At 33.2% G+C, this 27349-nt stretch overlaps 2 protein-coding genes across 13 annotated transcripts in view; one reads left to right on the forward strand and one right to left on the reverse strand.

Annotated features, from left to right (window-relative positions):
- The window catches only part of LOC143257624 (uncharacterized), a 97385-nt gene that overhangs the window by 47284 nt on the left and 22752 nt on the right, over positions 1 to 27349 (forward strand). For 4 of the 6 annotated variants that reach the window (XM_076516640.1, XM_076516639.1, XM_076516645.1 and 1 more), the window contains one exon: positions 75 to 13673. The exons of the other annotated variants lie outside the window; for them this stretch is intronic. The gene's annotated coding sequence lies outside the window, so the exon portion shown is untranslated. Of the gene's footprint in view, positions 1 to 74; positions 13674 to 27349 lie in introns of those variants that run through there. 6 annotated transcript variants of the gene reach the window in all.
- The window catches only part of LOC143257623 (protein still life, isoform SIF type 1-like), a 297368-nt gene continuing 291519 nt past the window's right edge, over positions 21501 to 27349 (reverse strand). For all 7 annotated transcript variants that reach the window (XM_076516633.1, XM_076516638.1, XM_076516637.1 and 4 more), the window contains one exon: positions 21501 to 26736. In XM_076516633.1, the coding sequence (XP_076372748.1) occupies positions 26094 to 26736 (643 nt within the window). In that variant the 3' untranslated portion in view covers positions 21501 to 26093. The remainder of the gene's footprint in view (positions 26737 to 27349) is intronic.

Genomic DNA, 27349 nt, shown 5'->3' on the forward strand with positions numbered 1-27349 from the left:
AAACAGTGAAATTTTGTTTTAAAAACTGTTATTTGGAAGTGTATGAAGTTTTCTTTGACATTCTTTAATTCCAGGGAAGTTTGGTCTTCAATAGAGCAAACTCCTTAAGAAGTTCCAGGAGGTATCGGAAATGGATACTGCTTTTGTGTACCCACATCTCATCATAGTGTATGTAGGTACACATTGAGCTTAAGCCTAAAGAAGTAGTATATTTTATTAATATCTCTCAAGATGTGTGCAAGTGGAAGTATGATGTGATGGGAGGTAGTATTCCATTTCATAGGACAGTAATATATTATTATCATATAGAAGCAACAGCAATACCATCTTCTGTTTTGCTGTTCTGGAGGATCAAAACTGGTTGGAGAGTTTCACAAAAATAAACTAAATAAAGATCTATACATTTTTCCCAATAATCCTATAGTATATGGTGGATTTAAGTGGAAATAACAAAGCTCTAATGTATTATGGTGCTGTATAAGTTAAAGGGTCTTTCTTCTTTCATGTAACTTTGTTTAAAAAATCAAAACAAGTGTTGAATGTAATCATAGAAAATATAGGAATTGCAGCAGTCAGCATAAAAATTTTAACATAAAATGTAGTTATTACAATCTAGTTTTGTTTAGCCTTCAAGGGTATGAACTTCTAAAGTAGCTCTTATGTCTTGCCTTTTTCACCAGCATTACCTAGATATAATCACATCTAAAACAGTTGAAATGCTTGAAATTTATGTGATGTAACTTCAGTGATCAGTTTGGTGAGAATGCATTACTACCATTCCTTAAACAGCTTTAAGTTTAGTCAGAAAGAAAAAAATTTTTCATGAGATACAATTTTTTTTTCTTGTATGAACATATGTTAGGAAACTGTTGTATCAATATCTCACATTTTTTAAATATTTTAATGTATATATATTTTTTTAACCTTATTAACATTCCAGTTTGGCTTGATATTCTGGGTTATTTCTTTTATTACCATTATAACCTAAAGAGTACTGTATTTTCCATGGGTTAGAAAAATCATTAAATTTTCTACTAAAGCTTTCTGTTCTAATATTGATAGTAAAGAAGTAAGTGTTGATCATCACCTCTTAGATGTTTGCCTGTTAAAGACTGCAGAGGTTTTGTTCATATACATATATAAAATACTCCTAAAATTTCAAAAGATAGAAAATAATCTAAAGAAATGTTTTATAATTAGTAGGACTTGTATTGGAATTTTTCTGTTTATGTTAGTTAACTAGTTATTTTAGGCTATTTCAGAGCTTGATAATGTCAGTAAGATTGATAACTGATTTTATGCTGGCATGTAAAAAGCTTTTCTGTATACATGAGCAAAACACAATTATTCCAACATTGTTTTTGTATTTTGTAATTTAAATTAGTTTTATCTTCCAAGATGGATCTATATTTTAACAAACTGGATGCATTATTTGGGTTTAGCCTTCTTCTATGTTTGTTATGAAGTTTTATAGGTATCCATGTAACGATGAACTGTAATAATATTTTACAAAATCTTCTTGTAAAGGTTTTTTTTTCTTCCAGCATCACCTGATATATTAGAGATTTGTCATATATTGTGCACTCTCCACATCTGCTGCTTTGTTGAATACATTCTTTGTACAGATGTGAAGGCAGTACCTATGAATCTTTTCATTTTTTCTTATACTGAATGCTGTGAGAGAGATTAGAAATTATAATTGCAGTAGAACCCTGTTATACAGTGGGCGAGAAAAGTATATGACCACAATATTTTCCCAAATATATCTTACGCTTTGATTGGTAGAATTCAGCCAATAAAATCTTAATACTTTATATTTTGTATTTACCGAAGGGATTTCAGATACACAAACTAAGTTATAAGATATGCAGCGAAGAAGATACATACATACAAGCACTTAATGAAATATATATATATATATATAACCACTATGTGAATAATGTAAACAAAAATGCATTTTTGACAAACTTAGTAGTTAATCTTCTTACCTTTCTTAATAATAACTTCAAGACACCTTTTTTGCATACTTTAAGTAAGTTTTTGAAGGTAAGTCACATCAGCTTCATCCCATGCCTTCAAAATGGCCTTTTTGAGAGATTCAATATCTTGATATTGCTTCCCATTTGCATAAACTTGCTGGGACATCCACCCCCAAACATTCTCAATTGGATTTAAGTCCAGAGAATTGGCAGGCCAGTCCATAACGTCAACATTCCATTCTTGAAACCAACCGTTAGTTGCCTTGGAATAATATATAGATGCATTGTCTTGCTGAAATATGAACCCAGTCCCATGATGCACGTGCGCAAACGGTAACAGATATTCAGATAACGTATAAATGTAGTCCTCGGAATTCTGGTTCCTCCCCCAGAAACACCAATTTGCTCTTTCCAACGTATGAGAATGCACCCTATATCATGACGGATCTTCCACCGAAACGTCTTCTTGTATAGAGCTGCCTTGACACACCTTTTCAATATCAATACGTCTGAAAGCCATCCAGTTCATCTAGGTTCCATTTTTTCTCGTCTGAAAAGATAACTGACTTCCATTTGTCTCCCAAAACGACGTTTTTGGTCATATATTCCAATACCTTCAACATGTGACTTTTGGAGAGGGGCGGGGTACTGTCTTGTTTGATGTAGTTCAATTCTGGATCATTCTGAAGGATTTGCTGGACTCTTCTAACAGAAACATCAACATTCACATTGTCTTTGATCTGCCTGGCCATATATTTCTCTGAGGATGCTTCTTTGATGATGCGCCTCTTGGTTCTTCTGCTGACCTTTGATGGCCTTCCAGATCTTTTCTTCGTCCCATATGATTTCATATCACTCAAAAATGCATTAATAACACCAGGAGATTGATTTAATTGGTCAGCAATCTTTCTGTTACTCATTCCTGTGCTTTTAAGTGCTTTTATTTGACCTTTCTCATCTTTTGTCAGTTTTTTACCTCTAGGCATGGCTAGACCTCCCTAAAAAGCAAAATACAGCATAAATTAAGATAGGATAAGCAATGAATAAAGCATATAAGCATATTTAATGAGGGAAATTAGATCAAAAATATAAATACAGCACCATATGGGAATTTACTTTATACTTTTTTCACTCGTTCTTTGTATGAGGGTGGAAATTAATGAATGATACAGAAGGTATAAAATTTATTTTGATGACAAAAACTACAGTCATAGAAAAACAAGTGTCACTTTTTTATTGGCTAATATTCTTAATATCTCATCATCTAATTGGTAAATATTATAGCAATTTAAAACATGGCTTTATACTTTTTTGTGGACTGTAATGTGATAGCTGAGATCCACGAAATTTGATCACATTATTTTGGAGTACTCACAAATGGTAATTTTGTATGTCCCTTACGTTGTTATATGGTAAATCAAAATTAGCACATGACTGTATATATTAATTACATTGTTGACACAATTAAAATGATTACAACATTGTTTTGCTTGAATGAACACTTGGTGAATGAAAATAAAATGCTGAACATTGCTAACATTTAATGGGCTTAATTTTAAAGAATAGAAATCAAGCACAGAAAACTTTCATCCAATTAAAAAAAAAGATGAATAAAAAACAAACCATAATAACATGTGAAGTGTCTCCAAATTCATTGTTTATTTTCTTTCAAAAAATCATCTAATGTTGATTGTATCATTCTGATTGCAAACAAAGTCTAGTATGGTTTTTAGCTGTAGGATGTGTATGCTATCAAGATCTTGGCTTTAAAGCCATTGAAGACTAGCTTTGTCATGTTCTGTTGCTTCATTGAACTTGGGAGGGTGGGGTGAGCATATTGTCATTATTATCTTCACTTGATTTTGGCTTTGCATGTACTGGTCCAAAACATGCTTATTCCATGAAACATTCAAAAACAAAGTCCTTATTGTCATAAAGGGTAGCATGCAGAAAAGTCGAACCAAGCCCATTCACCTGTTGTTCCATGCAATGTGGAGAGTTGAGATTCCAGGTATACCTTCAAGATGGTGGACATCTTTCTCATTCAGCAGCTAATGAGGTTTTCTGCAGGAGGATGCAATGGGCAGTTATCCAACAAATGCAACAAGAACAATTATTGTAAAGAAAAAATTGTTTAATTACTACAAAATCTTAATTGAAAACTGTCAAAACTCACAGCTGCAGCAATAATAAGTTTGGGAGCCAAACCTTTGCCTAGTTATATCTGAAATATCTTTATATTGAGGCTTGCTTTAACAGGGTTCTACTGTATTGTGATTAAAGTTACTGACTTTTTATAAGTGTTAATTGTATAGAATATGCTATTATTATATTCCTATTAAAATACCTGTGTACTCTGTATCAACTGACTTTTTTGTATAAAGATTAATTCGTTCATTCTCTGTGTTTCACTTAGTATCATTAACCACTAACATGTTTCTGAACTTTGTATACAAGTGAATATAGGATGAAATCACTGTTGAATGAGTGAAAGGATTTTTTTTTATTCCTTCTGTTTGTATCAATTGACTTTTTTGTATAAAGATGAACTTGTTCATTCTCTGTGACTCGCATAGTATCATTAAACACTGTTTCTAAATTTTTTATATGTGTGAATATAGGGTGAAATCATTGTTGAATGAATGAAAGGACTTGTTTTATTCCTTCCATTTTATATTTCTTTCTATTGCACAAAAATAGCATAATTGGAACATATAAATTCTAAGTTCTGTCATTGAAAATATTTTCCTGTTGTTATCAGTTAGTATAGTGGGATTAAAGTATTCTTATTTTCATCAGGTTTATCCTGTTTGAATTCTTAATTTTTTTTGTTTGTGTCAACTCGGAGTACAAGTGATTAGCAAACACTGAAATACAAGTTGTATTGAAAAGCTGATGATGGGATATTATTCAAACAAACAGGTTGAAAATATGGCTTCAGTGAATCATCAACTCACCTTTATGTTTTTTTAGTAAAGCTTTAGATAATGGGTTAAAGGAACCTTTTGTTCTAAGAAATATTTATTGGGATATTTAATGATTGTTTCATTAATTAGTTTAATGAAAATTGCAGTCCTAGTTATAAATTGTATTTCTGCACAGTGAAAATTCTCATCATAGTAATTAGTCAAATTTTCTTTCTACTTAGTGTAAAGATTGAAGATTCAAATGATGGTTAACATAACAGATTGTCTTTTGGCTTGGTGAAGGCTTAAAACTAATTGTAGATTGTCTATTGGCTTGGTGAAGATCCAAGTGATGGTTATAATAACATTGTCTTTTGGATTGGTGAACACTCAAGTGATGGTAAACACAACAGGTTGTCTTTTGGCTTGTTGAAGACTCAAGTGGTGGTCAGTATAACTGATTGTCTTTTGGGTTGGTGAAGAATAACATGATGGTTAAAGTACATTGTCTTTTGGGTTGGTGAAGAATAACATGATGGTTAAAGTACATTGTCTTTTGGGTTGGTGAAGAATAACATGATGATTAAAATACATTGTCTTTTGGCTTGGTGAAGACTCAAGTGGTGATTAATATAACATTGTCTTTTGGCTTGGTGAAGACTCAAGTGGTGATTAATATAACATTGTCTTTTGGCTTGGTGAAGACTCAAGTGGTGATTAATATAACATTGTCTTTTGGCTTGGTGAACACTCAAATGATGGTAAAGACAACAGGTTGTCTTTTGGCTTGTTGAAGACTCAAGTGGTGGTCAGTATAACTGATTGTCTTTTGGGTTGGTGAAGAATAACATGATGGTTAAAGTACATTGTCTTTTGGGTTGGTGAAGAATAACATGATGATTAAAATACATTGTCTTTTGGGTTGGTGAAGAATAACATGATGATTAAAATACATTGTCTTTTGGCTTGGTGAAGACTCAAGTGGTGATTAATATAACATTGTCTTTTGGATTGGTGAACACTCAAGTGATGGTAAACACAACAGGTTGTCTTTTGGCTTGTTGAAGACTCAAGTGGTGGTCAGTATAACTGATTGTCTTTTGGGTTGGTGAAGAATAACATGATGGTTAAAGTACATTGTCTTTTGGGTTGGTGAAGAATAACATGATGATTAAAATACATTGTCTTTTGGGTTGGTGAAGAATAACATGATGATTAAAATACATTGTCTTTTGGCTTGGTGAAGACTCAAGTGGTGATTAATATAACATTGTCTTTTGGATTGGTGAACACTCAAGTGATGGTAAACACAACAGGTTGTCTTTTGGCTTGTTGAAGACTCAAGTGGTGGTCAGTATAACTGATTGTCTTTTGGGTTGGTGAAGAATAACATGATGGTTAAAGTACATTGTCTTTTGGGTTGGTGAAGAATAACATGATGGTTAAAGTACATTGTCTTTTGGGTTGGTGAAGAATAACATGATGGTTAAAATACATTGTCTTTTGGCTTGGTGAAGACTCAAGTGGTGATTAATATAACATTGTCTTTTGGCTTGGTGAAGAATAATGTGATGGTTAATACAACAGGCATAATGTTTTCTTGAAGAACGTAAATTTATTTTGTGAAGGCTTCACTTATAGTGGTTGGTTCACATTTCAGCTCTTTTATTAAATAAGAAAACAGTGTTTCTTTCTGGAATAGACAAGTTTTTTTGGCAAAAGATTATATTCATAGTTGTTAGTACTTGTGATTAGATATGAACCACTATCTTAGTTTACAAGCTACAGATGTCTGTGAAATATCTTAATAAATAAAATTATTAAACGTAAAGTCATGCAAGTAATTAGAATTTGTGAGTTAAAGTTTAGATACTCAGTTTGAGTGTGTTTTTTATTTAAATGTCCATGTGCATCATATAGGAAAAAATGGTCTGTGCATGCTTATGTAATTGATCATTTAGGTAGCATTATTATAATTAATATTTGAAATATATCTTCGTGTTTACAACTGTTTGCTGTTAATGTAATTGTTTACTTACCGAACCTGTCATTTCTAATGTGAAGCCAAGTTAACACTGCAGACTGTGAGGTTTTTCGTTTGTTGTTCTTTTCTGGGGAAAGCACAGCTATGGCCCTAATCTCTGTGTGATGTAGTGGCTGTAGCTTTTTTCTTCTGTTATCGGATGTGCATTTTTATTTTAATCTATAGAGAGTTATTTTTTTTCCTATATGGTGTTTATAACTGTAGTCTTTTTCATTTTTCCTTTTATATTTTGTGAAATTCAGGACATTTATATGCAAAAACGGCTCGTTTGGGTTGAGAAAATATTTTACATAGAAGAGCGAACAACGTTTCGACCTTCTTTGGTCATCGTCAGGTTCACAAAGTAAAATATTTTCTCAACCCAAACGAGCCGTTTTTGCATATAAATTTCTCAACAAGTGGGTTTCTCGACATCACTGATTAAAATTCAGGACATATGATTTCTGTGTTGTGAAATTTGCTGACTTGGCATTGAAAGCTTCATAGTTAGCTTTCATGCTTGTTTCTGTATGACACTGCTTGAATTTCTTCCACAGCTAAGTAAACAAAAGATTAGTTGTTTTTACTAGGAACATTCAATTCCTGTAGTATAGTCTCTGTTCTTATTTTTTTTAATATGTTTTGATGTTTTACTTTTTGGATACAACTGCTACTTTTTTAATACCTATGATTAAGTATTTTCTTTGTTAGTTATGCCAGTTTTGTCAGTTAGCCTGTCAAAGACTTGTGTGTGATCCTGTGTGCTGACTTTTAGTGGAAAACACTGTTGTTAGGCAATGGACTGAAGTACTTTTCTGCAGGGTACTTAGGTCTCAGACTCACTAGCTTCTTTGTAATGTAATAAATATGGATATCTTACCTGATAACGTTTATTTAGGTGCTGATTTGGCCAAATTTTAGAAGTAATTTTTTAAAAAATATAACAAATAGCTGAAAGAGATAACTAACTAAAACACAGTATATAATTTTTTTTAGATGTAAACATTCTAAATACAGTTTAAGGTAATAAAAGCTATGTGTGTATATTTATTTTCATATACACAATTTCACTGGGGACTGGGACAAATGTTAGACTGAAACTGTTGAATAATATGTCTTTTTTACCAATAGATATAACATAATATGATTTCTATTTATGAAGACAGAAACTTTGTGTATACATTTTGTGTCAGAATGTAATTTTTTTATATTAATTATCTTCACACTTTCCTGTCCTTTGCAAAGTAAGTGATAGTGTTTAGTGTATAATCAGTGTGTGTATTTTTTTTGGGGGGGAGGTAAGTTGTTCACTGTAAGGGATTGAGAAGTATGGCTACTGTCAGATTTCAGGGTTTGTAATAGAATGTTGAGCTCATGTTGGTGTAATCCACAGTAGTCCTTTTACTGTGTGTGTACAGATGCAATTTTTTTTGTTTGATTATGGGATTCATACAGATTGTTAAATCCTCACTGGTGGGTTGGTAAGTGCCAAATATTCGTATTTTTTACAAGTCACCCTAAATTTTAGTGATCAAATCTTAAGAAAAAGGAGTTTTGAACTTCATAATATGATGTGTTGTTTTAGTCCATTTGTTTTTTTATAATAATGGAAATCTTATGCATTGCATGAATTATTTCAAACAATAAAAGAAAATGTGGGAAAGCTTGTGAGCTGGTTTTTAATGGTTGATTTATGTGCATTTTTATTGTACAAGAATCTTAAAAGATGTGTTGATAAATCTTACTTAAAGAAAGAGGTTGAAAACAATTAAATTTCTTGCCCAGTTTAATTTTTTTTTCAATGTGTAACAATTAATACAAAATTATATAAAAGAACATACAAAATTATCATGGTATGAAACAGTTTAAAGACTAGGAGAATGATTGCTGGCTCTAGAAAAATGTATAATTACAGAGCTTAAGTCTTAATGTTTATATTTGCTAGCTGTGAAACATCCTGTATGTATGTATGTATGTATGTATATATGTGTGATAACTGAGATGAAATATTTTTAGTATACTGGCTGAGGCTATGACTGGCTGCTGAAAAGAATGTTCAAATGACAAATTTTGATTGGCTAATTGCTGAAAGTAGTATTTTGTTTAATGACGTGTATTTTTGCTAACTTTTGGAAAATGTGTAGTGTATCAAATGTACAACATAGTATTTTTATTTAGCTTGTGTACTTAGGTTTACTAAATTATAAGGAAGAGATGACAGTGTTTAAAGAATGGTGTATATTGATGTACATGTGCATTATGACCCTTAAATATGCTAACTTGCAGTTGGAAGTTGAAGTAGCCTCTTACTTTTTTGGTGTTGAATGTTTTCACTTGTCAGGTTTTTCTACTTTGTATATGTGTGAACTATACAAATTGTTGTAGTATGTACCCTAGTTTTGATGTGTTGATTTATGAATTGTCTAGTTCAGAGTCTTTTTTTGTTGGCTGTCAGTTTTTCATATTAAAAGTGAAACTCTCATAAGGTTGAAGTGGTAATTAAATGTTGTAAATAATGTAGTGATGAATCATTCACTTGAATCTGCTTAATTTGTTTGTAGCTCTTCTAAAAGACTGGAATCCAATAATGAAATATTTGTGAAACTGTGTTTTTTTTGTCTTAGTCATTGTGGAAAGTTTTATCATTTAATATAAATTTTGGGTTTTTACTAGTGATGATGATGTAACTATAAAGTGATCATTATAGACAAAATTTGGTTTGTGTGTTGTCAAACCTGTAAAAAAATAGCAATGCTATTTTCCTTAGCATAACTTTATCTTTAATAAGCCAATAACATTAAGCCTGTAAATAAAAATAATTAGTTTGTGCATGTTTTAATAGAAATAACCTTTGATTGTGGCTTTATATATGAGTATTGAATGACTACTGTCGAATAATGGAGCATAGCAGGTGATTTGATTGGAGACCTGATCCACCTGACCTTTTAGCTCTGAACTTGTCTATTTTGTTGTAATTTTTACTTATGATTTGAGCTGTAGTTTAAGGTATTGAAAAAGATAAGAAACCTTCCAGTGATTTGAAAATATTTGAATGTATATACTTGTTTCAGTGTTACTTTCAGTGGTTGTAAACTGTTAAAAGTGGTGACAATTATCTGGTACTGAGTTGCTTCTTGAGTGTTTTCTCTTTTATTGTAACACAAAAAAAAATCTTGTTCTAATGAAATGGAGTTTCTAAAAATATTTATTCTGTTTTTATGAAGAGAAGTAAAATATTAAGGTGTGTACATAATTTAAACTTTTACTAAACTGTAACATTAAAGTTTTAAATGTTCTTTGAGATTTTAAAACTGTAAGAGGTTTAAAAGAATTTTGTTTCATTCTTTTTTTTTCTTCTCCAAAGTAACATGAAGAAAGTCAATTTATATTTTTTCTTGTCAGAAGATTCAAAGTTATATTGTGTTATTTATCATAATCTACAGTGTAATGCCCGAAATTTTAATCAATGTATTAGGCCCATGTACTACACAATGCAATACCACATTCTTGATTGCTTGGAAACATCATATGAGTAGTGAAAAACCCTAATGCATTTCAAACCTTGTGGATGGTCTAATAGTGTAAAAGACTAAACTGCTGTTTACTGCATTGAGAATCAATAGATGATGAAAAAAGTAATCTAATATTTCAAAAAATGGCATTTTAAGTCCCAGTTAATTTTGCCTGTGGCAGTAGAAGTAATGTCTGTTTTGTACTAGATTGTCATACATTAAAGTTTATAATGTAAGAGCGAAAACCAAATGAGTATTTTTTCTTAACATATTGAACATGAACTGTAATTTGATACGATTACCCTGCAGTATCACATTGAATACCACGAAGAGTAGGGAAGGGGGGGTGTTGTGTTGACTTCTGATGCACTGCAATGGTCATTTGATTTGAATTTGTGTATGTTTTAATTTAAGAGTACAGTTTTTTAAGATCATAAACTGGTGCTGACAGTATTGTAACCATCACATTCTTACTTCAAGTGAAGTACTTGGTTTTCTGTGAACTGTTTTAAACATGTTGAGACTCGTATATTATTGTTCCTGTTTACCGTTATTTGAGTATTTACTGGTAATTTGTCTCTCATTTTTAACCTGCTATGAGATTAAAATTTAATTTTAATATTTGAGGTGCTAGTATTCTAATTTCATTCAAATGTGTGTGTGTGTGTGTGTATATGAGTTGTTCTTAGCTGAACAAAAGAGTAGGTAAGTGTAAGTTTGTTGAACCTTGAAGATCTTTAGGTATATGGAAGGCAAATTAATGAATAACCAGACGTTTACATCTGTGTACAATAAACATATTAAACTGAACAAATCTGATGGGTAAACACATCAATAATTACATTGTTATGTGTTTGCACCACATACTTAGATATATTGAACTGTACAAATTTGTGGGTAAATACATTAATAATCACACTGTTACATGTCTGTGCCTCATATGTAAATATATTAAACTGTACAAATCTGGTGGGTAAATAATACATGAATAATGACACTGTGACATGTTTCTACCACACACTTAAATATATTAAACTGTACAAATCTGATGGGTTAAACACGTGAGTAACCAGATTGCCATGTGACTATGTATATTGTGTTACGACATAGTTTGAAGTAGGCGATACATGTAAACATTTCATTTTATACAGATTGTTCAGTTACTTAAGTCTCCCAATATTGAAACGTGTATATAACCATGGTGCATTAGAAAATATTAATGAAATTTATTTTTTTTTGTCAAATATTGACATTTGCGTTGTAACAGAAATCTTCACTGATAAAGATTACAAAAAGATCTTGCTGAATATGCAACACGTTTATTTTGGGTTGACCAGAAGGTATTAAATTATATGTGTGTTCCTACATTACTAGAGTGCAAAGGATTTTATGAGATATTCAAAAAATAGGTATCCATCATTAAATTGACCGATTGTTAGCAGAATTTACTGGACAATTGAGGTTTTTACTTCGATAAGTACATTTTAGGCCTGATTAATGGTTTTACTTGGATAAATTTTTTTAAAGAAATACATGAATACAGATTATTGTATTTTCTTTCACCTACTAAGTTGTTTTTTTTTATATTCATTCCATCTTATCTTTATAAGTACAGTAGATTCTAGTATAACCAAGTTATTGTAAAGTCTTTGTGAATGCACGACTTCTCTGACAAATGTGTACATGTTGTAAAGTATGCATGCACAAACTTCATGTTACTCCTTAGTTAGAAATAAGTTGTGAATAGTTCTGCTGGTGAGTTCGTTAGTTATTTTTCCTGTCCAGTTTCTGTAAGAGTCTATTTCTAAATTTAAATACAGTCATTCCTCTAACAGTTGTCTTAAAGATTCGGTACGCCTTGTTCTTAAAGTAGCGTCACAGTTGGATCTAATGTACATGACTTATTAGTCTACTGCATAACGTTTTTTATTTATCAAAATACTTGTTTTTAATATATTTAATTTGTACTATAGAATCTTTATTCTAAGGATCATGCTTGCAAAAATTACATTGAACTGTAATTTCTTTATTCAATGCCACTGATGGTTTCTGTTTCATATGCTAATAATCAACTGTTCAGTCCGTTAGAATCTGACACTACATGGGATATGTGATTGTTATGTTGTCCTAGTTCGTGCTTTGTTGTTGTTATTATTGGTGCAGTTACTTACAGACAATACAATACATACGAAATCTTAGCTTGTAATATTGATCAACGTATACTTCACGTTTCTAAATGTTTCTAGTCCTTGTCTTTAAACTTGTCGCATCAGAGATATCGTCTATTAACAGCATTTTTTTTTCTCACATAATACACCATGGACTATATCCTCAGTGATGACTGATGTAGTATCAACATTGAAATGTATCCCTGTTTTACATCTACTCTGGAAATGTTTTAAGTAATTCTTCAGTACTAAAGTCTTGTTGAATATCTAATAAATTAATGGATAATGTATTTTTGGTTTATTTGTATTTAGTTTAGGTTGGTGAGAAATGCCCAGTAATTACTCAAGTCAGTTTTTACTTTCATTGTCGTAGAAATTTATATAGCATTAGTGTTGTTTCAGTGCAGAAAGTATTGCAATATGTAGAAAAACAATAATTATAAATGTATTTTGAAAACGTTTTCCTTTCATCAAAACCTGAAGCTGTACCATATTTGTTCAGGTCCCAGAGTAGAAAAACTTCTAATAAAACTAGTCTATCTCCGAAGTTAGTTCACAAGTTGAGAAAAAGTAAAAAACTTTTTTACTGTATGGTTTACAGGAAAGTAGGCACTTCAATATTTTCTTTCTAAAAAAACTATTGTAGAAGTAAATACTTTAAGTGGAAGATTAATGTCTTATTATTTTGTAATCTATTTTATTGTATGTTTTACTTATTTTAAAGTAAATTGTAGTTTCTGATGTTTAAGTTCAGTGTTTTTATATTGTAGCCAGTTGTACATAGTAGACGTGTTGTATAAGAGGGGTTGATTCCAATGATTTCTAAGAAGTTTGTTGAATTTGTATCCTACAGTTTTAGAAGTTAGTTCAGAGGAACTATACACTAATTATATATGCTGAGTGTACGTGTATAATTACACTTTTTTTTTAAGTCTTCTTTTGAAATGTTATATTTTGGGAGTGTAAGAAGCCACCCTAAAAATATTTTCTTCTTTTACCGTAGTGCATTTCTAAATGTTTTTAGGAAGCTTGTGAAGGCAATACGTTTTCTGTAAGCAAAAAGTAAAATAAAGAAGAATGTGGAATTTATTGTTTAGATCTGTATATAAAACCTAAATAAAGATTATCTAGGTACAATCATCAGTATTTTCGAAGATAAGTTTTTAGCTTACTTGTCTTAAAAGTACTGTAAACAGCGACATCTTTTGGGGGAAAATGTGTTGGTGGCTTGTGGAGTCTAATAATGTTGTTTCTTTTCACATTATATAGTAGTGTAGTTATGAAAAATATATATGCAAAAACGGCTGGTTTAGGTTTCGACCTTTTTCGGTCATCGTCAGGTTCACAAAGAAAGAAAGAGGTAACTGACCAGAAGCTGATCACATGTTTGAAAGGGGTTATGTAACCGAGTGTCGGAATGTAGAGGGCGGTGTTAGATGTTTGAATATATAATTTTATATTTATTTTATTATTTTTAATATAGGTATAAAGGTGTTCCTTTGCATTGGTTTATTTTGGGTTTAAGTTGTTGTATAAGTAAGGCTTCTTTAATTTAGCGTTTGTTTATGTTTGTTTCTTTATTTAATATTTGAGTGCTTTCTATGGTTATGTTGTGTTTATTTGACTTGCAATGTTCGAAAACGTGTGAAGGTGACTTTTTATGTTCATTGAATCTGGTTTCCATTTTTCGAGTTGTTTCTCCAATATAGAAGTCGTGGCAGTTATCACATTGTATTTTATAAATAATGTTGGCGTGGTGTTTGTCAGTGTAGTTTTTACACACTATAGACCTTAGTTTTGTGCCTGGTTTTTGAATAAATTTGGTATTAACTGGGATGTCATATTTTGATACAAGTTTTTGCCAAATGCTGGTTATTTTTTGCTGATGTCGGGAATATATGGCATGCAGCACTATATGGTTTCGTGATTTTTTGATTCGCGAGATATATTTACTTTTGTTGGTTGATTTTGCTTTCTGTCTAGGTGTGTGTGTGTGTGTATAATGTTTTCTACGGTTTGTGGAGGAAACTTATTGATCTTGATGAAATAGTTTTATTTTGTCTAATTCGTCGAAGAAGGTCGAAATGTTCGCTCTTCTACATAATTTTCTCTACCCAAACCAGCCGTTTTTGCATATACATTTTTCTCTACAAGTGGGTTTTCTCGTCATCACTGATTAGTGTAGTTATGGTTAAATAATAATTATATATCCATTTTGAAAGAAAGTGCTTGACATAAGCTACAGTTGGGTAATATTTCAGAAACAAATGTCTATTAAAAGTTCGCCTTCATCTTTGTCATTTTGCTGCTTTTAAGTAAGTTTGTCATCATTAGGTTAAAAATTAAGGTCATGACGTAAAAATTTTTTGAAGTTAGTTGTCTTTTTTGAGTGCAAACCTGAAGGCAACGTGAAAAAGTACATAGAAGTGACGGAAACATTAAAACATACTGAAATCCTTTTAATTGAGAGTAATATTATATATACAAGAACAGCATAAATTAATCGAAACGCGGATAAAATGTGTACTGAAATTGTTTTTTGAGTAGAAAAAACATGGGAATATGGGAAACACACGTGTTAATAAATTGTTCAGCAAAATCGCCTTTTAAGAAAGTGAAAACATATTAACACTTGAGGAAAGTAATGGAAAATGTATGGAAATCGTGTGACTTTTTAGTTAAAATACGTTCGCATCTAAATGAGAATATTTTTAAGTGTTAATTTCAATAAACTGTATTCAAAAACTTATACAGATAAAAGTAAAACAACTTTGAAACAAGTTGTATTTAATTTCACTATTTATTTTCTTTAGCCTAATCATTTGGATGGATTTACATTTAAAACCTATTTAGTTGCAACTGCACTGACGAAATTACAGACATTACGTAATTGATATTGATGATGCGATTCTTCAGAGTTTTGAGATCGGTAGAAGTGTGGCATGTGTATGTTTATATATATATATATATACTGGAGTTTTTTTGTTTTTTTTAATTGTGTTTATCTATTATTCAAGCGATACCTATTCCTCACTGAACTAGTCGAGTGCCATTTGGGGTTCATGAGGTTATTTAATCGTCAATTGTTATTACGCGTCAACTACGTGTAGTTGTTCAATCAGAATTTTGGGTTTATCTTTGGCGTAAGTTTTTCTCGACAGTGGAAATTCGCGATAGTTTCTTGTGTCGAAAAATAATTACAGTTACTAGTCACATTTGGGAAATCATGAGGAAGATTTAATGTGATATAAAACTTTTACTTGATTAGTGTTTTTTTCACTTAAATCTGTGAACAAAACTAACATATTAGCCATTGATATCGCTTTTTCTGCAATTTTTGGTGAAAACTTTCATCATTCCGTGGGGTAAGACATAGAATAATATTCTTACAGGCACAAAATTGTTGTATTGTAGTTCACTTGCAACAGTTCTAAGCCGAGATATCAAAAAGGTTAGAAAATTTCGTAACGAAAAAAATTCATATTTAAGAAAACTGTGTGATCACTTTTTAATTTTTTAAGTGGTGAACCATGATTATACTTGAAATAAGACGTTGGTATTAGGCCTATAATCTTTTTAAATACCACCTTTTTCATCTATTTCCTTGGAGAGTTGCTAATTCGAATATTGTATGATAATGGTAGCCTAACCACACTATTGCCGTAACCATTGCAAACTTTGGTTTTCGCCCAGTCGAGAGCTTGTTACACAAAACAGTAACTATTTGGAAAAAGCTTCAAGTCGTTTATCGTCATTATATAAAAATTCTGCAAATAATGTTAACTTCTACAATATTACAATGACTATTGAATTTGCGTGTAACTTGTTGACACCATGAGAGAGGGCTTGTCGACAAGTACTTTGTTTCTGTGTTTAGAGCTCAGTTCCAAGACTAATGTGTGAAAGATGCCTTTACGATATTTAATAGATTTGTTTAAAAACTAGAAATTATTTAACGTCTGCTACGTACGCACAGTTATGAGAAAAACAAGAATGCTTTCTATTTGAAAACTTAAGTAGTGTAATACGTTTTCAGAATTGACGAAAACAAACGCTTTTAATTAAAAACAAAATACGTGATCTAAAAACTCGTACGTAAATTTATTATATTTTTATGTAAAGAATATTTCATGGCATAACTTTGGTTTCAAATGCTGATTTTAGGGAAAAGGGCATATATTATGTGAAATTACACATATACTCTTCAAAAAAAGAAACGCAAAAGGCAAAATATGAGACAAATTGTTAACAAGTTTATTCCGGGTAGTTCTGTATGACATGTGTGAAACTTTGCACATTCACTGCTGAACATCCAAAGTCTGCAAAGGCGAAATCCACACTCACTAGGTGAAGTTTAACGTCACTCAACGTCAATAACGAGAATGCCCCCCGTGAGCATCAATAACTGCTTGGCATCTCCTGCCCATGGAAGCGATGAGATGACGAATCACATCCTGTGGAATGGCTGACCACTCAGCCTGCAAAGCTGCTACAAGCTTAGGTAGAGTCTGAGGTTGAGGTTGTCTCCGTCGCAGACGTCGGTCCAACTCGTCCCAAAGATGTTCGTTGGGGTTTAAATCTGGTGATTTGGAGGGCCAGGGTTGAGGTTGTGATGTCTCAAGAAGACAGTGGTGAGTCGGGGTGTGTGAGGACGGGCATTGTCATGTTGAAAAACGTCGTTGACGTTTACCATGATGGGTTGCACATAGGGCCTCAGAATCTCGTAGACGGTTGCGTACGGTTTGATCGGAAATTCTACGCAGCTCTGGTATGTTTGAGGCAGTAGACATCGGAGTGGTGGTCCTATCCCGAAGGTGACGTAACCGGATGTTACGATCTTGTGCGGGCGTGGTCGCACGAGGTCTGCCAGATCGTGGACGGTCGCGAGTTGATCCACGTTGTTGGTGACGATTCCATAGCCTTGTGATGGTGCTTGGGTGGGCATTCACAGCTCTGGCAATATCAGATCGAGATTCGCCTGCTTCCAACGACCAATGGCGTTGTGCTTCAGTCAGTCTTGGCGTAACTGTATTGCGTGTCGGTGGCTTAACACTGAGCTGTGGAACTAAAACTAAACTAAACTAAACTAAACTAACGTGACAGGGGTTCAGTTTAGAGAGAGAGAAATCAGAAGAGTTCTCTCCCCAACCGGGGTGTTCAGGAACGTTGTGGTTCCTCTTCGTCCCCTTTCGTGGATTGTTATTAAGATTAAGTGGTGTGTTTTTTTTTTTTTAAATAAATTAATTATTATTATTATTCTTGACTTTTTGGAGGATGTCTCTCTAAATGTTGTCTTGGGTGGAGGCAAAGGCAGGAGCGGAAAGAAAGGCCGGGACCTGTCCCAAAAGGAAGAAGTTGAGCAGATATGAACATGAATATAATTCAAATCCAGATCAAATCAAACGGCACGATTCAGGGTCTGGCAAAAGAGTTGCCTGGGCTGGGATCTAGAAATCCAATGCCTAAAGATTTTGATGTGGGGGGGAAACGGGAGTGCCCCGAGAAAACCCACTTTCACAGGACAGGCGCCGAAAGTTTTGCCTGTCGTGTGCCCTGTATCTGAAAAAAAAGGAATTCATATTAATGACATGGATTTTATTTATTTAGATTCTTTGTTGAGTGGATTGTGATTCTTGAAATGTGTTGTAAGGTGATATGTATTTTGTTGGTGCACTTGATAATTTGTGTAGTGATGCCATTAGTTTGTTTCTATTTTCTGCTTTTAGATAATATTTGAGAGAAAGTTCTGTTATTCTATCTCTTATAGTTGGTAAATTGCTAATTTGGTGTAGGTAATTTGTTGGCGTAAATGATGGTAGGCTGAATGCAGATTTTAGTATTCTGTTTTGTTGCACTTGGATTTTCTGGAGTGTGTTGTTTGACATATTGTATGTTACTTGACATCCGTACTCTATTAGTGGACGGATGTAAGCCTAGTATATTTGTATAATGGTGTTCGGTGTGCATTTCGATTGTTTACCAGTTATAGTCTTTAGATATGAAATCCTTTTTCTGATTGATGAGTGTATATTGTTTATATGTTTTTTCCATGTTAGTTTTGTGTCGAAAGTGACGCCAAGGAATGTGATGTTTTTGCTCGTGTTAATGGTTGTGTTTCCAAGTGATAGTTTTATTTTTTCTAGATTTTTTCTTTGCTTCTTTAGTTTTCTATAGGTGATTGCTTGTGTTTTTGTTGGATTTAACACGACTCTCCACTTGTTGCTCCATGTTGAGACGTTGTTTAGTGATTCTTGTACGCGAGACATGGCCATTACTGGGTTTCTGGAGGTGCTCCAGATTGCGATGTCGTCTGCGTATTGTGAATTGTGTGTGTATGTTAGATTTGGAAAAGGTATGAGCTGTGGAAACCGAGAACCCGTCACTTTTATAGGGATTTTGCACATGTTGTACTTGCAGAACATGCAGATCTCTCAAACAAATTTATTGGACACGAATGCGTTTTGGCGAAAAATCCGATGTTTTCTTCCGTTTTCAAAGTGCACAACTTTTATTGTCATTTTGGTCTGACAATCAGTGCCTTAACACGTGTAACATCACATACTCTAAGCTTGTAACGTTATTACATATATTTCACTTTAAAATAACAAAAATATCACTTTTGCGTTTCTTTTTTTTTGAAGAGTATATATTGAGATCTTAAATACAAAGCTTGGTAGTTAAAACACCCGACTCGCAGTCTGCGGATCGCGGGGTCAGATCCATTTAGTGAACATGTATGGGCTTTGGAGTGTTGTATATTACGAACAACCTCACTGTCAGTTGGTAAAAAACATAGCCCAACAGCTGATGATGGAGGTTTTAACTAACTGCCTTCTGTTTGGTATGGCGATCACAGGTACCCCCTCGTGTACCTATGCGCGAAATTCAAAACAAATCGAAAACTTTCTCTAGTTAATATAGAGGGCTGGTTTATATTTTCTGTATAAAGAATTGAAGAGCATTGTAAATAGCTCTTTGATAATTAGTGTTTTTAGTATTATGTTTATCATACATGATCTCAGTAGCATAACTTTGGTTTATTTTTTTCGGGGGGAGAAGGTAGTTTCTGTAGCCTGAGACTGTTATATTAAAAAGGGAATATGGGGGGATATCTTCTGTGAAATTACACCTACGTTGGATTTTATTGTGTATGTTTCTAATGAGTTTTAATTTACCACTTACGGCTATGTTACTTTGAAAATAAGAATTATTCTAATCAATTTCTTTGTGTATGATCTATATAGACCGTATATAAACAATTATTCGTCTTCCAGGTATGCTTCAACTAAAGTAAAATATTGGCGAATATATGAATGACACCACCCTACAATCATTTCGCATGCCTTAGTACCACGAGGCCTTTAGAGAATTGCTGTTTATAGTGCTGCAGCAGCCTGCTTGGAAATTGTTTTTGAATTTCGCGCTTAGCAACACGAGGGCTATTTGTGCTAGCTGTCCCTAATTTAGCAATATAAGAGTAGAGGGAAGGCAGCTAGTCATCCCCACCCACCGCCAACTCTTTGGATACTCTCTTACCAACGAACAGTGGGATTGACCGTAACATTATAATGCTCCCACGGCTGAAAGGGCGAGCATATTTGATGCGACGGGGATTCGAACCCACGAACCTCAGATTACGAGTGGAACGCCGTAACTCCACCTGGAAATTGATAGTTCATCGAATTTGTAACGAAAGGAAGTGAACCAACTCGATTTTGTATGTTTGTTTGTTAGTTTGGAAATACAGGTTAATTTTGAGCGAAATAACACAGTAACGTTAAAGCATTTTGAAAAAGTTCCGGTTATCGTGAAAACAAATTTGTAAACTGACTTTTGTAGTAGTGGAGCTGAATGGGCATTCTTTTATGGCATTGAAATAAAAATTAGTCGATTCTTGAATCACGTAAACGAAGATTAGTAAAAACACTGTTTTGACATTACTTGGAATTTATTTTATCTTGTCGGTAAATAACAAACAAAAGTACGAAATTAGGCCTCTGTATTATTGATTTGTTTATTTCATCGTCCATTTGAAGATTTTGTTTCGACACTAAGTCATACACATACCCATACAACATCTTAAACTTTACAGCAAGTTTGGCACAGGGCCAAATGTATATATGCATAATATTTCTTTACAATAAGTAAACTATTCCTGGGAATGCTTTAGAATTACTTACACTTTCAATAATTGAACACGACATATTTTAAATGTAAATAACACTAATATTAGATACATAAAACTCTTTACATTTGAGTTTCCTACCGTATTACGATTTTTGTGGAGCTACTTCTGAAACAAACTAGAAAGGGGAGAGGAGTTGTTGACAAGATGATAGAAGGGAAGAAATGCCACAAAACAAATAAATCGAAACACACGTGACATGCGACAGTGATTGTGAATCAAATTCAACACTAATCAAATCAGAGGAGCGAATAAAAGTTTCTTAGTGCGACTCCCATTAAAATAATAATAAAACAGATCTACATATTTAAAACCCGCAAGCATTTAATTAAATTATTTCAAACGAAACAATTTCAATAGCGTTAGCAGTAGTTTTATTGATAAATAATTTAAATTTTAAAGCATTTTGAAAAAGTTCCGGTTATCGTGAAAACAAATTTGTAAACTGACTTTTGTAGTAGTGGAGCTGAAAATTTAGATTTTCCTAGTAATCACAAAATTTTAGACTTGAAGTATTTCAGCTCACATGGGCACTTAAAGTGCTTGTTTGTTTTCGTATCGACTCGTTTAAAAGTTTTCATTTTGGATTTGGAACATCTAACGCGATTATGCTTAATGTTGGCAGCGGAATAAGTTTTTGTTTATCGTGGTCTTTGAATTAAAAGTTGAAAATGCTATTTTAAGAAGTGTATTCGCTACTCGAAGGAGCATTTTTGCTACGAGGGTGGGGGACCAAAACTGGAGGCACGTTTCCCATTAGTTTCGGTGCCCATAACATTTTGATCATCATCGAACAAAGAAAACATCCACAAACCTGTTGATAAGACAATGATTAGGTACGAGTTTCAGCTTCGTTTTTCAAACTGTGGACCTCGGCTAATATGATATTTTTAACTTCCCAACTGACACAGATATGTTGACACCATGCCGGAATTCATTAAAGAAAAATAGTTTATCTTTTCTTGCTTCTCTGTTGAATCTGATTTGTACTTGCAAAATTTAGTGATGAAACATTACTAACTAGTTTCATAAAGGCACTCCCCCCTCTTCCAACGAAATTTATTGCCAGATATATTTCGGTAATTTTTTAAAATCTTGTGTCAAGAAGACAATATAATGGTTGCATTATGACTGAAGGGCACGAACCAGAGCTTCGTTCGATGTTGTTTTAAAGGGGCGCATGCTCCACAGTGAAAAATCAATTATTTAATAACGATGGCTGAAGACACGGAATTACGCATACTCGCAGCCTTTGAACAAGCAGTATTTATTTTTAATAATTAAAAACAACAAAAACAAACTAACAAACAGCAAGTTGCTTAACCCTTGATTTTGAACAATCGCATGTTATTATATATCAGGCCCCATTTTTAAGAGTGCGATTTTGTCCACTGTCTTATAACAATTTTAATCGTAAAAGCCCCCTTTTGACAGGTATATTAATTTAATATTTGTGTGATACCTTGAGAACAGGATGGTTAAGTAAATGTAAATATATACATTGATCATAAAAAGTAAAATGTAGATGGCATGTACAGGTTGGCCCAAACTTTTCAATGTGTTAGTCACGTGCTTACTGAAATTAGCTTGAACAATACATTTTATTATAATATTCATCAGATGACGCCACAATCGCTGGGAAATTTGATTCAGTGATCTATTTAAATAAGATTGTTAAATATAACTTACTTTTTATGCTTGATTTTGAAGTTAGCTAACCGTTCTTATAATGCAAATACAATAAACAAAATGCACGAAAATAATAGCAGATAAAGACAGTAAAATTCTGGAATTCCTTCTGAACAAGAGAAGCTTTGTCTAATTAAGTTGTGCTTTCGTATCATTTGCATTGTCGATGAAAAATAGAACTGGAAGAACATTATTTAGTTTGGTTAGTTTTGAATTGATAACGTGTAATAGTGCAGTAAGATAGACGGATATCTGCATTTTTTTTTTTAAATTTCGGTCTTAGAACCGAAGAAACAATTTTACAAAAGTGTGATTTAATGTCCTCAAAGTTCCGTTTAATTAACAACATGAAGAAACATTATGATATTTATAAACAACAGATGGCGATCCAACACACTTTTTTTTTTTTTTTCCCCTGCGAAACACGTTGTATGTCCAAAATTCAAAATCAAAGGAGAGAATTGGGGGTTTATGTTCTTTGTGTTTTAGCAACAATAAAACTACATAATGAGTTATCTGCCCAGCATAGAACGGAAGGATAGAACCTTAACTTTCAGCGTTGTAAAGCCGCGGCAGTAATTCTATAATTCAGAAGAGGAATGATTTGCTTGTTCACATCGCCATAAATGGCTAAGGAATTTCAACAAATAAATAGGTTTACGGTCGTGTAACTAAATATTGTTCACGTTTAAATTTATTTAGAAACCACCCATTGTGCGCATGCGCTAAAATGATTGTAAATATGATCAAGGAGATGGAAGAACGATTTAGTGTTGGTTCGCTAGATCTTTGCTGCTTAAGTAACCGAAAAACACAATTTTAATTTTATTAAAAAGATGTTCATTCTTCGCATAAAGACGGATCAAAATTTCCTCCCAAATTTACGCAGTAGTCTCCATTGCTACAGAATTATCCACACATTTTCTATTCAGTACGGTATCAGTAAGATATCGTAGGGGAACAATGCTAACCTGTAGCGAACGAGCTAAACTTAGTTCAATAGATTTGACAAAGGAAAATAGTTTAAAATTCTTGTTCTGAGCCCATCGGTACACATGGGAAACACGGCGTTCCAAAATCTATAAAATCTAAAACCTGTCCCTACGAATATATATATGTGTGTGTACGAAAAACGGCTGTTTGAAATCTGAAACTCCGATCCGTTCATATTAAAAAACTGCAGCCGATACTAACTGAACAAGTAATGGATCTTATGAGAAACTTCACGTAACGCTAACGGAATTCTCATGAATCAAAAAACTATACTAAACAGATATGTATATTCCACAACTTTCTTTAAATATATTGGAAACATAGCCCCTAAAATTACGCACAGCTTCAGAAAATTTCCCCACATCAAACTCAGTAAAAAGCCTAGGCTAGCTAGACTCGCCCGTAAAGGAAGTGTGACCTTTGTTATAGTAATAGCATTAGTAGACGCATTTTTTCAGATCGCGTGATGATACGTACAATACTATGGTCAGATTCGATTATATTTTCCCATTTTCCCGTCTTAGGCAGCTGTAGAATTGAGATATTTCTGGTAAGAAAAGTTTTATTTTACCCCCCCCCCCTTATTTTTTTCTTTGTCCGACAGGGCTTTTGAAGACTGAAAATGTCTCTCAAACTTGATTAACATTCCAGTAAAATAAACAGTACGATGAAATTATAGCCACATATGATATAACATTAGAGCTAACCTTCATTATTATGAGCACGTAAAACTGTAAACCAACCTCTAAAATGCGACGAGTGGGTAATTCGCAATAAGCGAATTGCTGTAGTTAGAACCTACATTTAACTACAGAGGGAACATATGGCGTGTTTGTGAAATTAAGAAGGGTTGTTATAGTTGGAGGAATATCTAGGTGGAAGTGGTTAATGTGTAACTCAACTTTCACGTGTAGACGCAGGCCCTTTGATCCAGTGAAACAGATAACGTAATTTTGGTATGAAAATGAAAAAAAAGAAAATAAATTAAACTAAATAAAGGTTTATCAAGATTTACACAAGAACTGTTTAGAGCGCGGGCTTAGATATATGCAAGGATTCTTTGAACAGTATATGAGTCAAACTATGGCTTTTCTATGAATTCATTAGCAAGACATCATTCAAAGCCTACGTAACTGTTAAGACACAACAAAGTTGGATTTAAAGCGAAAACCTACGAAAACACAATAAATAAGCTACAGTTGAACTTAAAACTTTTTGAACGACCCAAGAAAATCAGTTGTGGTTCGAACACGTGTTAATGCTAAGCATAGAGAGTAGCGTCCATAGTGAACCAATTTTCAGTACAATGTAGTAGTGAATGAAAATAGATTTAAAAAACTATGTATATAAACTACAATAACATAACGTTTTGACAACATTTTTCTCGCTAAAGAAGTACTTACTGATCGACTACGTTTTAGACCTAACACCAACCTTATTAGTTTATTTCATTGTCGTATTTCCTCATGAGAGAACAATTTTCTTTTAAAAGAATATTATTAATGCATGGAGTAGAAGACATAAAAACAACTATTTCTGTTGTAATACAATTCAACTAACCGACATTTTTGTTGCAGAGTATAAATAAACTATTAACACGTGAAATGAGATGTTTAAAAATGCTGATATTTATGAGAATGAATTAAACTATTTTTTGACATTATACATTTTTTCCGTATATCCAATTAATATATCCTTATGATATAATTGTTCTATTTTCTTTACTGTTCATAAAATAACGTTATTTTTTTAACACATTCTACATGAAATCAAAACTAACAGTACTGCTACTACCTATTGGAAACGTTTAAATTATAAAACGAATAGTTTTAGGGCATTAATTGAAATTATAATTTGTCTAATCTCTCATGAGGAAATATTTTCATTACATAGTACCTACTTTGAGCACTTTTTGTTTACATAAACTGATTTCCAGGCATTTTAGGCTTAACGATTTCTATTCTCATACGCAAGTATGTTACGTAAAATTTCGAGAAGCCTAAATGTATATGATCATAGAAGATGATTTGCAAGAAAAATATTTAAAACTGCAAGAAAAAAAAATTCCAAGATAAAGAAGAAAACCTCACAGTATAGGTTTTTACCTCCAGGGACTTGAGTGGAATTTAGAAGATAGTCACCATATTATAAAAAAAACAAACGAACAAAAGAATCCTCAAACTTAATACACACACCCGGTGACATAGAAAAGGATAAGCCGTTTTCACATGCTCTTTACTGCTCTATTTTGCGTACTGTTTACGAACGCAAGACTTAGTTTTCTTTCCAAAGTCCTTCTGATAGCACCGGGTCCATGAATATTGGGTTATTTACTGCCAGAGAAAATGGTAAGGAACAGTACCTGTCAAAGAAATAGTCTTTCACGTCAATAAAGTCGATGAAACAAATTGTTTGCTTCGGCTAGATTTCCGAGTTGGTACTAAACATCTCAGTAAGTAGCTTAAGTTATGCGCTACTGACTTTTATTTTTCTGTTTCCCCACTATGTTCCGTGGCGCCCGATATGCCCCATCTCTATACCATACATTTGAACACGGGACCAGTCCTTCCGTCGAATCGAAAACTTATTTATTTCGGCACTGATAGTCCAAAGGGAAGGATTAACCCAAACACTAGCCTTACACGAAATACTGTTCTTTGATTTCCACGTTCTTTCCTTTTGTTGGCAGGGGAAGGGTCGCCGATTTGTCTATAGAATTTTCTCTAGGCTTCCAAACTGGCGACCCGACTGGTTCTGATGGTGGAGGCTGGTAGTTAGTTGGTGGATTGCTGGAAATGATAAGTTTGGCTGACGAACTACATGTACTGGAGTTAGAGAGTGTAGAAGTGGTACTGAGACTTAGGCCTTTCGAAGTTCCAAGATTTGGTTTTCCTCCCTGAGATCGCTCTGATTTCTCGGATTTATCCGACTTCTCCGACTTATCGGATACAGGCACTGGAGACTGCCCTCGTGACTCCGACATGTCCCTAGCGGTGCTGGTAGGAACTTCACCGTCCATCACCGTTTTACTCCTGGTTCGGAAGTTTTGGTCTACGTTGTCGTAAATTTCGTACTCGTTATTTGCAACACTTGCAGAATAACGCTGATGTGTTTTCTTTTTGCTAAGAGTTCTGCTCATGGCTTGCAAATCGGGAGGTTTACGGGGGACTGCAGGCTTTTCTCGGGGTCCCTGTTTATTGGCTGGTACTGTCATGTTCCTAACACTTTCTCGAATTATCTGTCTAATTGTTCGAAGAAAAGCATTCCGGAAATCACATGTGCTGAAAGAAACAATCATAATTACACCTAAATAAATTTACCCTAATTTAACTACCCGAATGAAATAAACACTAGAGTAAATTTCTAGAACTTTTTTTCACACTACTTCAAACTCTCGATCAGTATTGACTAACAAACACAAATACTGTATTCTGATCTAGTCATGATATTAGTTTGTTAGTTGGGATGAATAGTTAGAACCCACTCAAGATCTGGTCACTTATTGAAAATCTATCATTATGTGGTCAACTAACATTACTGGGTATTTTTACCAGTTGGTATACGCTCGACCATATACACAAACAGCAAAAAACACACAGTACGTTTAGAAAAAAGATTAAACACCTTTGGTGTTTGCGTCGTCAACCTATAAAATATACAGTATGTCAAACACACTTACTGGAGTAAGTCGTAATGGGCCTGTTAAGAATAAAGTATGTTACCCTAGAATTATTGATGATATTTTTAATAATCTTGCAAATGGCTTGGGAGTTCATCATCTTGTTTATTAGAAGGTTCCAAATAATATATAAACAAAAATACAATCAACACCCCAACTGCTGCCATTTTCTACTGATGTGGGCCGTATGTATTTTGCATAAGAAATTAGTAATT

The sequence above is a fragment of the Tachypleus tridentatus genome, chromosome 7 (genome assembly GCF_004210375.1).
Source record: "Tachypleus tridentatus isolate NWPU-2018 chromosome 7, ASM421037v1, whole genome shotgun sequence".
Taxonomy (NCBI): domain Eukaryota; kingdom Metazoa; phylum Arthropoda; class Merostomata; order Xiphosura; family Limulidae; genus Tachypleus; species Tachypleus tridentatus.